The sequence below is a fragment of the Otolemur garnettii genome, unplaced genomic scaffold (assembly GCF_000181295.1).
Source record: "Otolemur garnettii isolate 467f Iridium unplaced genomic scaffold, OtoGar3 scaffold00020, whole genome shotgun sequence".
NCBI classification, from domain to species: domain Eukaryota; kingdom Metazoa; phylum Chordata; class Mammalia; order Primates; family Galagidae; genus Otolemur; species Otolemur garnettii.
In genome coordinates, this window is record NW_003852415.1 from 306,689 (window position 1) to 323,155 (window position 16,467).

A 16,467-nucleotide genomic window follows, 5' to 3' on the forward strand; every position below is an offset into this window, starting at 1 on the left:
AATTTTTAAAACCTTATTTAATAAAAGGTTTAAAGATACAGAACATTCAAAAGTAAATAAGTTACATAGGTACATTACAATCACATCAGCAAGATTCTCTTTAGTGTATTAATTTTTTCTTATAAAAAGCACACAAAAAATAAAATCTTCAGTCTGGTCTATCACAACTGTACAGCAAAAGAGGTAATATTTATATATATGTATGTACACTATTTTAATATGTAACAGTCTTTTTTAAAAAGGGTGCCACAGGCAGCAAACACACAAAAGGCAGTGTCTGATCATTTCTGTTTCAAAATAAAAGGAATATACTTATTTATATGCTATTAAAATATTTGTACACTAATTACAGACTGTCAAGGCTGTTCCTGTGCTCTGTCCCCTCCAACAAGGCCTTCAACTTAGAGACAAGGAAAAAGTGAAACAGCTGCAAATTGTTAAGAGGCAAATATTAACACAGCAAAATGTGGGGAGGACACAATTGTTTTATAAAAATATGCGTACTTCCTGTAAACCTAAGGAATTAGGCTTGCCAGTCTGATAATAAATACCAACCATCCCAGAAAAGTGAGCCCCAGTGAAAACATATTTAAACAGCTGAGGCTTGAGTATATTGTATTCCTCCTTCATCTTAACATCTGGCACATGAGAAGAAAGAGGTTAGGTCACTGAGGCAGTTAAATATAGGCAATCCCTTTAGACATAAGCAGCAAAAGATCTCTGTGCCAGGGGTGGAGGTGGGGTGGCTGAAGGGGCGGTGTGTACCTTAGCTGTGAGGGGGCTGCCAAAGGCATGGAGGACAGTAATGATGGCACTGTCTCCTTGGATGGGTAGAGACCTCAGAAGTGGTCTGCGACACAGGCACTAGGTCAGTTTCACGCCCTTACGTGAATGCATATCTAAGCTGGGACATGGAAACAGTGAGATGATGTGGGGAGGACATTATAAAGCTGGAGGTGTTTATCACTTAGCTTCTTAAAGCAAAGAGCTCTGAAGAGAAGGAAAAAACAACAAAAGACAAACCTAACATGTTCACAGGGAGAAAGCACCATTAAGGATATACCTATGCCATCTTCTATGGCTGCACTACTTTACTGGCAGGTCACTAGCCACAATCGCACCTGCCCTCTAAACATTTTTTCACATTGCTTCCTATATAAAAATGCTTCCTGGAGCATGGACCCTCCCTAAGATATGGTGTCTGGTGAGATTACACAGAGGTACCATACTGATTTTCCCCAGTTACATTCACCTAGTCTGGTCTCTCTGAGCTTAGACGAGTAGGCTTACTTTCTTACTAAAAAAGATTTCCATGTCTTGTATGTTACCACTGAACAGAAGGGTCTCATGTGAATGAAGGTTTCTGTTACCTCATGTCCATAAAGGAGCCTGAAACCAAATATGGGTTAAGTAGAAAAATCTTGGGAAACATAAGTAGCACTTTTGGGCTATGCTGCAAAGGCACTCATATTACTTAAATAATTTAGAAGAGAGCCTAAATTTTGCTACCCTCCCACTTCTAGAGAGTACACCAGATTTTTGCAGTCTTGGGACACTGAGCTTGCAGAAGCCTATGGAGGAGACTAACTAGAAAGTTGCAGATCTAAGTAATCACCTAGGAGTCTGGGGCAGGGAAAAGAATTTTCTAACTTTCATAGCTGGGGTCCTGTAGAACCTTGTTAATGTATAAGTGGATGCTGAAAAATATCTGACCCAATCGTACATAATTTCAAAACAAAACTCCCTCTCCACTTCCAGCTACTGATGTGATACTTTTAGGCCACCACCGAGTAGCAGAATAAATACTTTTTGGCTCCTTCCTAATACACTGATCTGTCATATATGCATCCACTTAAGAGTTTCTTTTGCAAAATTAAAGTTGAGTAATAAGATCATAAAAATAACTCAGTCTGCTATGGGGCTGACAAGCGAAGGGGCCTCCAGATCTTTCTGGCCCTTTCATTTCAGTGACTCCAAGCCAAATATGGCTTCTTCAAGCTAGACTCTAGGCCTGATAAACAAAACTAGAATTCTGGCCTCTTGCCAATCTCTCAGGCATTTGAAAGTACAGCAGAGAAGGGGCAGCACAACAACTGCCTGTGATCTCCCTCCATCCTGCTAGTCTCTGTGTGGCTTTGGTGATACCCTCCACCTTTCCACCCTCTTTCAGTGCTATCATTCCTATTAGCAAGAGCTTCCAGAGCAACGAGGTGAGGGATCTTAGGGTCTTGGGAATTAGGAGTGGGGATGGGGATGTCAAGAAGGTGCCTTGTTTTGGGATAAATGCACTTGGGCCTCTGGAAAGCAGGAGGCCCCTGGTCCCTGAGAGGATGTTAAAAATTAAATATTAAGAATAAATAAATAGCTCCCAACTGACATAAGTCAAGGAATGAAGGCTCCTGTCCAATCTAGTTAGGAGACCTCCCTCTCCCAGGGAAGGATCCAGAAATCTCCAGCGTGCAGGACTGAGGGCTGGGCCGTGGACATCAACATTGGGTGGGGTGTGGTAGGGTCAGGCAGCAGATGCTGAGGGCAGGACAGAGGCAAGCAGGGAGCTAGCACCAAGAAGGAGCAGGCCGGGCCTCTCCAGTATCTGCTCAAGGCTAAGCTCCCTCCAGGACCCAAAGGTATTTGGCAAAAAGGTACGAGACAGGAAGAGCCAGGCTTGTCACAACCTCCCTCAGGCCTGGACCTGCAGCTTCCAGCCCCTGTAGTTTCTCTTCCTGCAGCAGGCTGAGAGACTTGGCCAAGAACAACAGCCCCTTCCCCCAAACATCTGAGAAAATGTCCTAGCCCCAGCAGGGCTGCTAGTAAGCAGCAAAGGGACAATAGTGCCTGTCTTGGCCTCCCTTCCAGGGACAAGGTGGCCACTCTGAGAACAAGTCACTGAAGCAGCTCAGGCAGGCCGGGACACTGTTGTGCAGGCATAGCACAGATGTCAAGCTCTGAGACACTCCCTCCCAGGGAGTGCCTTTATCTGGGACTGGGGGCAGGGCCTGTGCAGCCCTGAGGTCCTCTGAGGACACGAATTAACACTGCAATGAACGAAAGTGAGCCGAAAGTAAGCCTGTGCTGGGCTCACCGTGGTGGCTTCCTGGAGAGCGAGGGGAGGCAAAGAGGAGGCAAGAGACCCGCGCGGCGGCAGCCGGCAGAGATGGGGTGGGAGAGGTGGCGGTGGAGCCCCTCCGGAGAGGATCAGGACGCTCATGTTCCGGGAGAGCATGAGGACAAAGAGAACCGGATCCTGCAGCCCTTAACACCGCTCCTGGGGCCTTTATAAATAAAAGAGCCGTTTATTTCACTGTCTTATTTGTTTTGCAGAGAAAGGTCCACGTGATTCTCTCCTCACTCACTCCTGAGGTTCCCGGTGTTTGCGGGTGGAGGTGCCGGGCTCGGGGCCAGGCCCCCCCACTCAGCCCTTCTCGCCCGCGCCGCCACTCTCCTCCCGCAGGGCCTGTGGGTGGGAGGCGGCTGCAGCAGCTGCAGCGGCCGCGGCCTCCTTCTCCCGCTGCCTCAGCGCCGCTGCCTTCTTCTCCTGCTCGGCATGGCTCTTCATGTGGGCACTCCGGCTTTTCACCTTGTAAAACACCCTGCCACCAGGCGGGGAGAGGGGTCAGGCGTCAGCCGGTTCTCCTTAGGGACCTGTGGGAGCGGCTGCACGTGCACATGCGCGTGCACGTGCGGTGCGTGTGCGCTCCTCCCACATCTCCCCAGTCTGTGCCATCCGCGTCTTCTAAAGACTGCCCGATGGCGTCACAGCCCTAGAAACCCACTGAGCCAATCAGAAGACAAGGCTCTTCCCCTCCCCCCACTTCATCCCGCCCCACCACTCACCCCCAGGCTAGATCTCAGTGGGGCAGGGCTGGCTGGCTTACCTGCCACACTTTTTACACGGGAAAGTGTTCTCCTGATTCTGAGTCTTATTAAACGTCTCTGGTTTTTTCTTCTTCTCTGAAAATGGTAGTGCCCTTCGTGACTTCCCTACACCCTCCCTTGGCTTCTCCAAGGTCTGGCTGCCAGTGGACCCAGGGGCGTTGGACTCGTGGCTCCGGAGGATGAGGATGTCATTGGCCTGGAAAGAATCAAACAAGGAGAGTTGAGAGATGTGGAGAAGGGTCCACCCGGAATTCTGAAATCTCAGGGAACAGAGGGCCAGTAAAGGCCATACCCTCCTGCCCAAAGGTCACGTAGCATGCCCTTGAGTCTTACCGGAGGCAGGACCCTCACTGCCTCCTCAGAAGCCCACCTGTCTTTAGTCACAGCTTAATCGTTGACAAAGTACAGTAATTCTGTGGGACAACCCTAGCTAGCTGCTATGGGACTTTATTTATTTATTTGAGACAGTCTTTGTCGCCCTTGGTAGAGTGCTGTAGCGTCACAGCTCACAGCAACCTCTAACTTAAGCGATTCTCTTGCCTCGGCCTCCAAGTAGCTGGGACTACAGGCTCCCGCCATAACACCCGGCTATTTTAGTTGTTGTTGCAGTTGTCATGGTTGTTTAGCAGACTGGGGGCCGGGTTCAAACCTGCCTGCCTCGGTGTATGTAGCCAGCTCCCTACCCACTGAACTAGGGGTGCCGCCATGCTATGGGACTTGATGCATATGACCGGACCTTGAGGTCTGAACTAGTGAAGCTTATGTTCATGTTTTCTGTCATTTAGTCCATTCCTACCTTCATTCTATAGGGAATCAGGCCCCTGTGATGTGCTGGGTGCTGAGGATACAGAGGTTGACAGGCACCCCTGCCCTGAGAAAGCGCAAGTCTAGAGAAAAGGACAGATGCACTGGCCCACTAGCTCAGGACGAATGGGAGATGCTAAACTGAGGGGAAGAGCACCGGTCAGAGAGTCGCCTCAGGAAGGGGACCCAGTGTCCATCAGAAGAGGTAAGTGTGTTGACCTGTGCCTAAATCCTAGCACTCTGGGAAGCCAAAGGTGGGTAGATCACTTGAGCTCAGGTGTTCAAGACCAGCCTGAGCAACAGTAAGACCCCATCTCTACTAATAATACAAAAAATTAGCTGGGCGTTGTGACAGGCACCTGTAGTCCTAGCTACTTGGGAGGCTGAGGCAGGAGGCTCACTTGAGCCCAGGAGTTTGAGGTTGCTGTGAGCTACACGGCCACAGCACTCTACCCAGGGCAACAGAGTGAGAGCCTATAATAGCAAAGTGAGCACAAAAGACAGCGGAACTGGGTGAAGCACAGAGCACAGCTCTTGGTGCAGAGGGGCAAACAGCTGTGTGTTCACAGTTGGGGGGTCTGCAAGCACAAGTGTACAGCATGAAATTTTTTTTAAAAAGACTCTGCAGTAGCTCCCCAACAAACTCCTCTCTGTTCCCTTCCTGCAGGGCCTTTCCCTGGAAAGGAGCAGCTGTGACCAGGAGTCCTGCTTCTTGGCCTATCACAGATAGAGACAGCACTATGGCAGGAGTCCAGGGACATTTAGCACCCCTGAACCCATTCCCCCCAGCTGCAGAGTGAGGGTTAACACTTTATGGGGTTGTTGTGAGGAACTGATAACAGAAATGAAAGCACTTTGCAGAGATCATGCATGAGGGGCATTATCACTCTCATGGTTTCAGCTCAGTCTCAGACATTTTTATCAGCTCTCTCAGGGGTAGCCCTGTCTCCAATGTCTCACATATCCACTGGGTTTTCACAAAGCCTTTTTCCTCTGAATCTCAGATACAAAAGCAGTATAATGTAAAAAGCAACAGCAGACTATGGAGTCAGGTTGCCTACTAGCTGTGTTATGTCTGGCCTTAATTTCTTCATAGGTAAAATGGGAATAATAATTGTGGATGAAATGACTTAACAGCAGAAAGTACTCTGTGTACTTCCTGCTATTATGAGAATGATGAGTATCTAGCATTCCAGCTCTGCCCTCCCTCCCACACCCCCAGGCCCCCCTCCACCCTTTTCCTGGCCCTGGGCTCAGACAGTAGAGGTGACACTTACCGACTCATTGGCCTGTAGTGTCTGAGTGGCTTTGACTGCCGCAGCCCTCCGGCTGCGCTCTCGCCCTTCTTCCTGCTCCCCCTTCTCCTGGGTCTCTGGCTCCTCCTCTTCCCCCTCCTTGCTGGGCTCTTTCACCTCCCTCTTGGGCTCCAGCCTCTCTTCACTTGGGGACTCTCTTCTGGGAGGAAGCACTCTTGGGAACTTCTGGGAAGTCTATAGGGGACAAGAATAAGGGCAATGAGCCTAGAGCTCAGTCACACTGTCACAGTGGACCAATTCTGACCCAGCCAAGGCTTCCCTAGCCTTGCTGGTCCTGCAAGCTGTCCTGGCCCAGCACAGCCTTCTCTGTCCTAGGACTATGTCACTAGTCACAGCACTCGGTGGCTCGTATGCCTGGGGATAGAATAGAGTCTTGAGCCCTTGGAGCCCTCAGGGTAAAACAGAGCACTTGAGAAGGAAGGAAGTGTGAGAAGTGGCCTGGTAAGTCAGGCAGGAGCCTTGAGCTCTAATTTCAAACTATCTTTGTAATGTTTTCTGTATCTTCACCACCTTCCTATATACAAAATGGGCACCAAACCACTCCCTGCCTTAGAGTAGGCATTTCACCAAGTGTGGAGACTACAATCCTGTGATGATATTAGATGGATACATGGACACAGAACTAAGTTAACATTCACTTTTCAATCCTCTTTTGATCTTGATTCTATTAAGTACAAAGGCTCTGACTGGTGTTAACATATCTTATGCTTCTCTAGACTTGATAGTCTCTTTAACATTAAAAAGAGTGATCAGGCTTCAGCCCTAATAGAGCCTTGGCAAGTAACACAGCATCCAGCTAGAACTTAGCACTGTTTGGTTTTTATATGTATTTAACTTACCTAATTGAGTAAAAAATTAGTTGAATAAAAAACATATTAAGTAACAGCACAAGTGGCATGTGAACACAACAAAAATAGTAGTAGTAACAGATGGTAGGGCACAGACATAGCATGAAGGTGATACAAGAATAACTAAAGTGTTAGAGGTCTGCTATGAGGAGACAATAAGTTGATGCCAATACAGATCCTGAGGGAAAATTCTCCAGTATTCTGCATCAACACAATGTATTATTACTTTGACATTGGCAGCACAGAGAGGGGAACCCAAAGGTCTAGGGCCTGGGACATCAGCTCCTTGAGACTATCAGGGACACTGCCTTCCTCTGCCTGCCCTCCACAGACTCCTAGAGAGCTTGGCCTCAGATTCCCAGCTGGCCGTGGCCCCAGACCCAGCCTGGGTTCTAGGTAGCTGACACTGGGCAAGGAGTCACCTTAATATCCACTTCAACTTCTTCCTGGGCTGACTTCTCATCACTTGTATCCACATCCCCAAAGGTTAGAGTCCCGTTGCGGCCGATTTTCACCTGCTTCTTATAGGTGTAGTAGAACTCCACGCACTGGGCCACAGTCTTGGTCTGGATCTGGTTTGAAGACAAAACTGTGGTCAGATTCCCCTGGTTTGGCTGTACTTCTTGGGGATAATCCAGCCTTTCCTATATATGCCCCTTAACCTCTAACCAAAAATTAAACCCATTGAACCCAGGAAATATAAGCATTTCTCTAATGCCTGGTCTCTAACAAACCACTGATTAATTCTATTAATCAATGATTCAGCACATTTAAAATAAGTGAATAAATAAATACAGTAAGTTATTAAGGACAACTGCTGGGAAGATGTGAATATGGATTGTATCAGATTAAATTTCTTAGGCAGACTAACAGTATGGTGGTTTTGTAGAATATACTTGTTTTTAGGTGATACATGATGAAATCTTTTGAGTCATGTGACAGATGTCTGTAACTTAATGATTAGCTGAAAAAGAGAGAAAAAATAGTGTGAGCTCGGCGCCTGTGGCTCAAGTGGCTAAGGCACCAGCCATATACACCTAAGGTGATGGGTTCGAATCCAGCCTGGGCCCGCCAAAACAACAATGATGGCTGCAACCAAAAAATAGCTGGACATTGTGGTGGGCGCCTGTGGTCCCAGCTACTTGGGAGGCTGAGGCAGGAGAGTTGGAGGTTGCTGTGAGCTGTGATGCCACGGCACTCTACCCAGGGGGAAAGCTTGAGGCTCTGTCTCAAAAAAAAAAAATAATAGTGTGTACGTGTGTGTATACAGAGAAAGAGAAAGCAAATGTGACAAATGTTAATAATTGATAAATCCAAGGGCGGTAAATGAGTGTTCATTATATGTTCTTTCAATTTTTCTCTAAGTTTGAAATTTTTCAAACTAAAATGTTAAGAGAAAAAAGTCTGGGCTCAGCACCTATAGCTCAGCGGCTAAGGCGCCAGCCACATACACCAGAGCTGGTGAGGTCAAACCCAGCCCCGGCCTACCAAACAACGACAACTGCAACAAAAAAAAAAGTGGGGCATTATGGCAGATGCCTGTAGTCCCAGCTACTTGGGAGGCTGAGGAAGAGATTTGCTTAAGCCTAAGAGTTTGAGGCTGCTGTGAGCTGTGATGCTATAGCACTCTACCCAGGGCGACATAGTGAGGCTCTGTCTCAAAAAAAAAAAAAAAAAGAAAAGAAAAAGTCTGGGCACTATTCAAAGTCAAAGCCATCCCCAACCTGGCAATACAGATACTATTCATCAATCCAGGCAAACATTATGGGCACAGTGGCTCACACTTGTATTTCTAGTACTCTGGGAGGCCAAGGCAGGACGATTCCTCGAGCTCAGGAGTTTAAGACTAACCTGAGCAAGGGTTAGACCCCATCTCTACTAAAAATAGGAAAATTAGCCAGGCATTATGGTAGGCACCTGTGGTCCCAGCTACTCAGAAGGCTGAGGCAGAAGGATTACTTGAGCCCAGAAGTTTGAGGTTGCTGTGATCTAGGCTGATGCCACAGAACTCTAACCTGGGCCACAGACTGAGACTGTGTCTTTAAAAAAAAAAAAAAAAAAAAAAAATCCAGGCAAACAAATGATTCCTCTCCTGACAAGGGAGGGCAGAGAAATCTCACTGTGTCCTATATGGGGGAGGAACTCAAGAAAAACAATAAAGTCCTAGAAAACCTGAAGAGGAAGCAAAAGGCCCTAGTCTTGCTCCTAAATCTGCCACCAAATGGCTGTGTGACTTTAGGCAAATAATTCACCTAATTACAGTTTTGTCCAAATATACATAGTAAGTAGGGTAAGGTAAGACTAGCTGATCTCCAGGGGCTCTCAAGCTCTGAAACTCTAGCCATCTTTCATAAACCAATGGGTTTAGTTGTTAGACTACTTTCCCACACACAGAGGATGTTTTCTCTGACACCACCCCTCGTTCCTCCACCCCCATAGGCTCCCAGACTGCTCAGCCACTTCTGGCTGGGAGCTCTAATCCAGAGGGCCTAGGGGTCAGTGCGGGTCCTCTGTGCCTGAGGAAAAAACAGAAATGTTTCATCTTGGGACAGTGCCTGTGGCTCAAAAGGGTAGGGTGCTGGCCCCATATGCCGGAGGTGGCATGTTCAAACCCAACCCTGCCAAAAACTGCAAAAAAAAAAAATGTTTCATCTCACAGGAATGACCAAGTCACACATTTGTTAAATGAATCTTTTTTTTTTTTTTTTTCTGAGACAGAGCCTCAAGCCGTCGCCCTGGGTAGAATGCTGTAGTATCACAGCTGACAGCAACCTCCAACTCCTGGGCTCAAGCGATTCTCCTATCTCCGCTTCCCAAGTAGCTGGGACTACAAGGGCCCGCCACAAAGCCCGGCTATTTTTTGGTTGCAGCCATCATTGTCGTTTGGTGGGCCTGGGCTAGATTCAAACCTGCCAGCTCAGGTGTATGTGGCTGGTGCCTTAGCTGTTTGAGCCACAAGTGCTGAGCCATTAATTAGATCTTTTATACTTTTACTGCAATTCTCTCTGACTAATGGTCCACTCTTTTCATTAGGCATTAAGGGCACCTCAGTGAATTTCATTAGGCATGTACTTCCCAGCAATATTGCCCGATCACGGAATAGACTGTTACTAAAACAGCAAAAAACTGTCCTCACAACAGGGTCCTTATAGGAGAATTCATCAGTACTTTGCCCAGTCCCTTAGGGCCATTTCTGACATAATGTAAAATCCCAGAAGGAAAGAGCAAGTTCTTAGAAGTGTTTTTTCCTTGGCAGTCCACACAACTCACTTTCTTCATAGCCTAGATTTGTGAGTCAGGGCTAGAAAGATGTAATTCCTTGGATTAGCAAAGTACTCTATTCTTCAGAAGTATAAGGAGAGAGGACAAAATAAATCTAGGAAACCTAGGCTTGGTCAGCTGAGCCACTGGAAGGAAGCCTTGGGCCAGATAAAGAAGTGAGCAGATGTCTACCAGGTCAGTTACACAGGCATTTGCCCAATCCCAGCTCCCCTCACCATAGGTTGCCCTCTCCCCTTCCACATTCCCCTGGGGAAGGGCTCACCTCTGCTTGCAACCCTAATACCCATCTAGTCCTCCCGCCTAATTTAAGTATGATGCCACAGAGTCTGATGCCCACTTAGGCCTCTTTCTGGATTGAGATCCCAAAGCACAGCCATACCACCCTAAGGAAGGAGAAGGATGTTTAGAACCAACAGGGATAAAAGCCCTAACTTTTCCCATTCTTGTATTGTTCCAAAAATTGTCTCTCAGCCTACTTAGTGGTATGGACCTAACTGCTCTTTTTTTTTTGTAATGAACAGAAGCTTGCTGTGTTGTCCAAGCTGGACTTGAACTCCTAGGCTCAAGTAGCTTCATGCCTCAGCTTCCAGAATAGCTAGGACTTCAGGCACATGCCACTGTGCTGTCTGGACTGCTTTTTAAGAGGACTTGGTCACTGGCAGAGGGAGCCCCAGAGTTACTCAGGCAACTCCTGGCCCTTACTTGCCCCTAAAATAGGACACAGCTCACCAGCTTCTGGACCAGGAAGAAATCCTTCTTGTAGATGGCAATGCCCTTGTTGAACAGCTTCCTTTCGGCCATCTTCCACTGGTCAGAGCCTACATGACAAAGAGGGAGCAGTGAGGTGAGCAGGACCATGAGCGCAGGGCAATCCTAATTAATAGGACGTGTGAGGCCACCCACCTACAGTCTCTAGTCTACAGTGTCAGGGCAGTTGCACATCCTGGTTCTGCCACTCACTAGCCAAGTCACTCACTCCCCTTGTTTGTGAAATGGGAACTAATGATAGAACCTAGCTCACTAGTTGTAATGAGGACTAAATGAAATAATGTATGTGAATCCCTTGGTACTCTGCCTGATAGTACCAACAAAGGATCAAGAACAGTGGCTGCTAAGATTATGTGACTTGATCAATGTTCCCCTTGAAGTACAGTGCCTGGAACAAGATATGCACTCCAGGGCTAAGTTCCAGGTACTTGATGCCAATTTGGAGGACACTCCCTGGGTTCCTCTCTCTGTACTTGTAATCTGTACTTTTTTGCCTAGATCAGCGCCAATCTGCCCACCCTTTCTCCATTCCCCTCCAGGGTATAGAAGCCCCTGGACCGCTACCCCAGCTTTGGTTCTTGGCTTATCTACCCCTCCCCCGACCCCACTCAGGGCTGTGACTCATCACCAAGCAGGGCCCCATTGATGCTGGAGACCTTCTGAGGCTCCAGGCCCATGCCCACCCAGCCAGACCCACCTGTGTAGTGATAAGTTGCCAGTGGGTGGTTGTGGGGCCGCAGGGGCTTTTTCAGTAGCAGCTTATTCAGCGTTTCCTGGAAGGGAAGTAAGGGAAGGTAAGGGCCCCAGCAGGGGTCTCCATGATGGACTGAGCATCCTAGGCCCTACCAAAGGTCAGAGGGCATCCTCAGGCCTCTAAGTACAGTGGGGGCCTATTCTGGCCTCCCATAACTGCTGAGGGACCAGAGGTCTGGCAGGATGGCAGGGTCATGGGCAGTAGTGCTACTCAGAAACCAAGGTACAGGCCCTCTTAAGAGAGAATCACAGACCTCAAGGCAGGTAGCACAAACAGAGACAGCTCTCAGCAACAGTGCTGTTTGAGAGTGGTACCCACTGACCCAGAATCAGGGATTGGGATGGATAGAAGGATCCTACACAGCAAAATCTGGAGTTTGGAACTAGGGTTCCCTTAGGCTGAGCCCCCAGAACCCCCTTCTTGCAGGGCCTTCTCTTGGCTTCCAATCTGCATGCTAGAGGCTTAGCTCTAGGGCAGCAGTCATGGATCAAACCAGTTTCCCTGAGGGACCCTCCCTCCACTAGGCGTGTCATCTCACCAGGATGTCTCCCCTGGACTCATGCAGACAGTGCAGGGCCAACTCCTGGTTGGTGCCAGCTCCAGGGAAAATGCTGGAGCAGGCAGCTGTCAGCAGGTCTTCCACTGGATTCATAGGAGTGTGGGGAGAGAGGAGAGAAAACCCCATTTAGGGCTGGGCTGGCCCCCACAGCCACCTACCAGCCTGACTCACTTGCTTATTCCCAGGGGTCCCTCCTCACCTTGCCTCTGCTTCTCACGGCTGCTTTCTAGGTCCTCCCATGGCTGCCACACCAAATCAGCCTTATGGGGGTCTGCAGCTGCCAGGGCGCGGTCCCTCATCAAGGGGATTTCCGCCTGGAACCGGGAGCCCACGTTGATGCGTCTGCAGGGATGGAAATGGAAGGGAGTGAAGCTTCTCCCCGTGGGGATAATACACTTATTTCCCTGGAGATGAGAAGATGAGGGGTTGGCAAAGGCAAGGGGACTGACTTCAGGGGACTGTGAGGACAGCCTGGCACCTGGTATCACCAGAAAGGCAAGGATCAGAGGTCAGAAGTGGGAGAAACTGCTCTAAGTTTATAGATGGAGAAAGAATCTCTTAGACCACCTTTCCAACTCTCCTAGAGATAAATTCAAGCTGAGCTGATCCTTTCCTTTCCCTGCAACTTCCACACAGAAGCAGGGTAGAGACAGCAAAGACCAGGGCCAACAACGGAAGCCCAGAAAGGGTTTGCAGAACCCTCCTCTCACTCCCAGGGCCTGTCTGCACACACTGGACAAACATGGCTATCCTTACACCATGGATTAGAGGCAAGGCTGTACTTACGGCTCAATGCTCACTGGGGTGGCCTCCCCCATCACAGATAGGACAGGCGGAGTGACTTCAGCGCTGTCTATGAGATATAGAGCAGGTTAGTAAGTGGCACCCTCCCTTCAGCAAAGTGCCCCCAACTCCCCAGGTAGCTGCCCTATGGTACAAGAGTCACAGTGGTGATTTACACTTGGAACTCAGGTACCCTGAGTCCTGTCTCTATAGCCCGTTAACTCTCATGGCTCAACCTTTGCTAAATATTTGGGTACCCTAGTTTTCATACTGCAAAGGGGCTAACCCCTATCTCTTAGGGGTTAGTATAAGGACTGAGTGAAACAACGCAGAGACTGGCACTCAATAAATATTAGCTATTATTCCAATAATCACCACCACTACTTCTTTTTTTTTTAATTTTTGTATTTTGAGACAGAGTCTGAAGCTGTCGCCCTAGGTAGAGTGCTGTGGCATCACAGCTCACAGCAACCTCAAACTCTTATGCTTAAGTGATTCTCTTGCCTCAGCCTCCCAAGTAGCTAGGACTACAGGTGCCTGCCACAACACCCAGCTATTTTTTGGTTGTAGTTGTTATTGTTGTTTGGCAGGTTCAGGCTGGATTTGAACCTGCCAGCTCCGGTGTATGTGGCTGGCGCCCTAGTCGCGGTGCTACAGGGACTGAGCCAACACCACTACTACTAAAACCATGTTCCTCTCCCTAAGAGCTCCTCCTGCACTACAGAAGTAGCTGCAACATAAAACTATGGTTTCCTAGTAAAGAAACTATGGCTGAAACTGTACACACACTAGAAGAGCAGTGAAGGAGCCTACTGATGTATTTTATTATTTATTTATTTTATTTATTTTTTATTTTTTGGAGACAGAGTCTCACTATGTCACCCTTGGTAGAATGCCCCACTACTTTTTTGTTGTAGTTGTTGTTGTTTAGCAGGCCTGGGTCAGGTTTGAACCCACCTGCCTCAGTGTATGTGGCTGGCGCCCTAAGCACTGAGCTACGGATGCCAAGCCTGATTTATTTTATTTTATTGAAATAAGAGTTTTGCTCTATTGCGTAGGCTAGTGCAATAGCATAATCATAGCTCACTCCAACCTTGAACTCCTGGCATCGAGCAATTCTCCTACCTCAGCCTTCCAAGTAGCTGGGACTACAGGCAAGCACTACCATGCCTGGCTAATTTTTCTATATTTTGAGAGCCAGGGTCTTGCTCCTGCTCAAGCTGGTCTCAAACTCCTGGCCTCAAGCAATTCTCTCCCCTCGGCCTCTCAAAGTACTAAGATTACAGGCATGAGGCTTGGCACCTGTAGCTCAGTGAACAGGGTGCCAGCCACATACACCGAAGCTGGTGGGTTTGAGCCCAGCCTGGGCCTGCCAAACAACACTGAAAACTGCAACCAAAAAATAGGTGGAGCTTGGTGTCTGTGGCTCAAGCAGCTAAGGCACCAGCCACACACTGGAGCTGGTAGGTTCGAATCCAGTCTGGGCTGGCCAAACAACGAGGGCTGTAACCAAAAAAAATAGCCGGGCACTGTGGCAGACACCTGTAGTCCTGGCTACTTGGGTAGTGGAGGCAGGAGAATCACTTGAGCCCAGGAGTTGGAGGTTGCTGTGAACTGTGACACCATGACACTCTACCCAGAGCGACAGCTTGAGGCTCTGTCTCAAAAAAAAAAATACCCGGGCATTGTGGTGGATGCCTGTAGACTCAACTACTTGGGAGGCTGAGGCAAGAGAATGGCTTAAGCCCAAGGGTTGGAGGTTGCTGTGAGCTGTGACGTCACAGCACTCTACCAAGGGCAACATAGTGAGACTGTGTCTTGGAAAAAAAAAAGATTACAGGCATGAACCACAACACCCAGCTCACATGCCCACTATTTTATAATTATCTCCTCACTTCCTCTCTGGATTTTCTGCCTCAGTTTCTAATCTTAAGGGCCCACATGACCAAGACACTCCAAAAAAAAAAAAAAAAAAAAGAAGTCTTTGCTGACTTCCTTCTGCAACATAAAGATAAACCCTAAAATCCTCTGCTCTGAGCTCATGGCAATTCCTCTGCAGTTCCCCTTTCCATTGATACCTCCCACCACCCACTTGCTGGAACCTAAGTTCTAGCACATTGCTTACCTTGCACCTTGCAGCCCCTCACCATCTCTCCACGGTTCCCAACCCACTGCCTTTGCACCAGTCATTTCCTCTATCTGGCCTGCTCTCTCTAAGTGAAACTCAGCTCCAGCCCCACCCCCTCGTGACTGCTTTCCTCACCATCCCAGGCTAGCAGCCTCTGCAGGCTTGGGCTGCATGTCAGCTTCACTCACTGGCTGCAGATCCAGCACTGCCAGAAGCCTCTGTTTTTCTGATTCCCAGGCTTTCATAATGACCCTGTACTCTCTTTAGAACGGACTATGGTGTCCCATACATTCCTGGAGGCCTCACAGATCTAGTTCAACATTTTATACCCAAATGCGCAGTAAATACTCATGGACAGACTGACCTCTTTTTTGCTGCCAGTCTAGCCTCTACAGTGACTTCTTTTCTGCACAACCCAACCAGGGACAGAAGCCTCCAGGGGGAAGCGGGAAGCAGGAGAACCAGAGCCCAGCCAGCCTACTACAAACCACCTCTCACCCATGGACACCAGGGGGCACCAAAGAGCTGCACCAAAGGTGAAATCAGGGTCAGAGGTTTCTTTTTTTTGTTTGTTTTGTTTTGAGTCTCACTCTGCAGCCCTGGGTAGAGTGTCTGAGCTGGCATCATCATAGCTCACAGCAACCTCAAACTTGTGGGCTCAAGGATCCTTTTGCCTCAGCCTCCTGAGTAGCTGGTACTACTGGCTGCCTGTACCAACAATGCCCAGCTAATTTTTTCTATTTTTAGTAGAGACGGGGTCTCACTCTTGATCTGGCTGGTCCACCCACCTTGACCATGCCTGGCCAGGGTCAAAGGCTAATTGGGTAGAGGGAGTACCATGAGGTACTCCCATTTAATTCTCTCCCTCCATGACCGTAAGGGATAGGATTATCCTATTTTTCAGAGGAAATGGATCCTTTTGTGGAGTGGGCAGCAATTTTCAGCAATACACCCCGTAGGCCTGCCCAATATTTCCAGAATACCTGCTCTTGGGCAAAATGACTGTCTGGGAAACTGTGGGGGCCAGATCTGCCACACGGGATTAACAGCAAACATGATGGGATTAACAGCAAACATGATGACCAAGCACAATGTTAGGGGCTTTACAGATGCTAATGCATCTGATCCTAGGAGGTGGCCATTAGGGTGAACCATAGGAAACTGCTATTTGTAGATCCAATATGGTTGAATATTGGTAATTTCATCATCAACCAAGAACAACTAATGTCCTCCTCATCTTAATACTAAAGAAACTGAGGGGCTCGGCGCCTATAGCTCAACCGGCTAAGGCGCCAGCCACGTACACCTAAGGTGGCGGGTTCGAATCCCCAGCCCGGACCCGCCAAACA

The 16,467-nt window shown here is 48.4% G+C and overlaps 1 protein-coding gene across 3 annotated transcripts in view; it reads right to left on the reverse strand.

Annotated features, from left to right (window-relative positions):
• ELMSAN1 (ELM2 and Myb/SANT domain containing 1) overlaps positions 1-16,467 on the reverse strand; it is a 73,040-nt gene continuing 56,573 nt past the window's right edge. For 2 of the 3 annotated variants that reach the window (XM_023511555.1, XM_012803522.2), the window contains exons 5-13: positions 12,994-13,060; positions 12,407-12,549; positions 12,187-12,290; positions 11,592-11,667; positions 10,856-10,944; positions 7,267-7,416; positions 5,958-6,170; positions 3,876-4,072; positions 1-3,590 (exon numbers count right to left, since the gene is read on the reverse strand). In XM_023511555.1, the coding sequence (XP_023367323.1) occupies positions 3,413-3,590; positions 3,876-4,072; positions 5,958-6,170; positions 7,267-7,416; positions 10,856-10,944; positions 11,592-11,667; positions 12,187-12,290; positions 12,407-12,549; positions 12,994-13,060 (1,217 nt within the window). In that variant the 3' untranslated portion in view covers positions 1-3,412. Of the gene's footprint in view, positions 3,591-3,871; positions 4,073-5,957; positions 6,171-7,266; positions 7,417-10,855; positions 10,945-11,591; positions 11,668-12,186; positions 12,291-12,406; positions 12,550-12,993; positions 13,061-16,467 lie in introns of those variants that run through there. The other variant, XM_003786900.3, reaches the window with a different exon arrangement.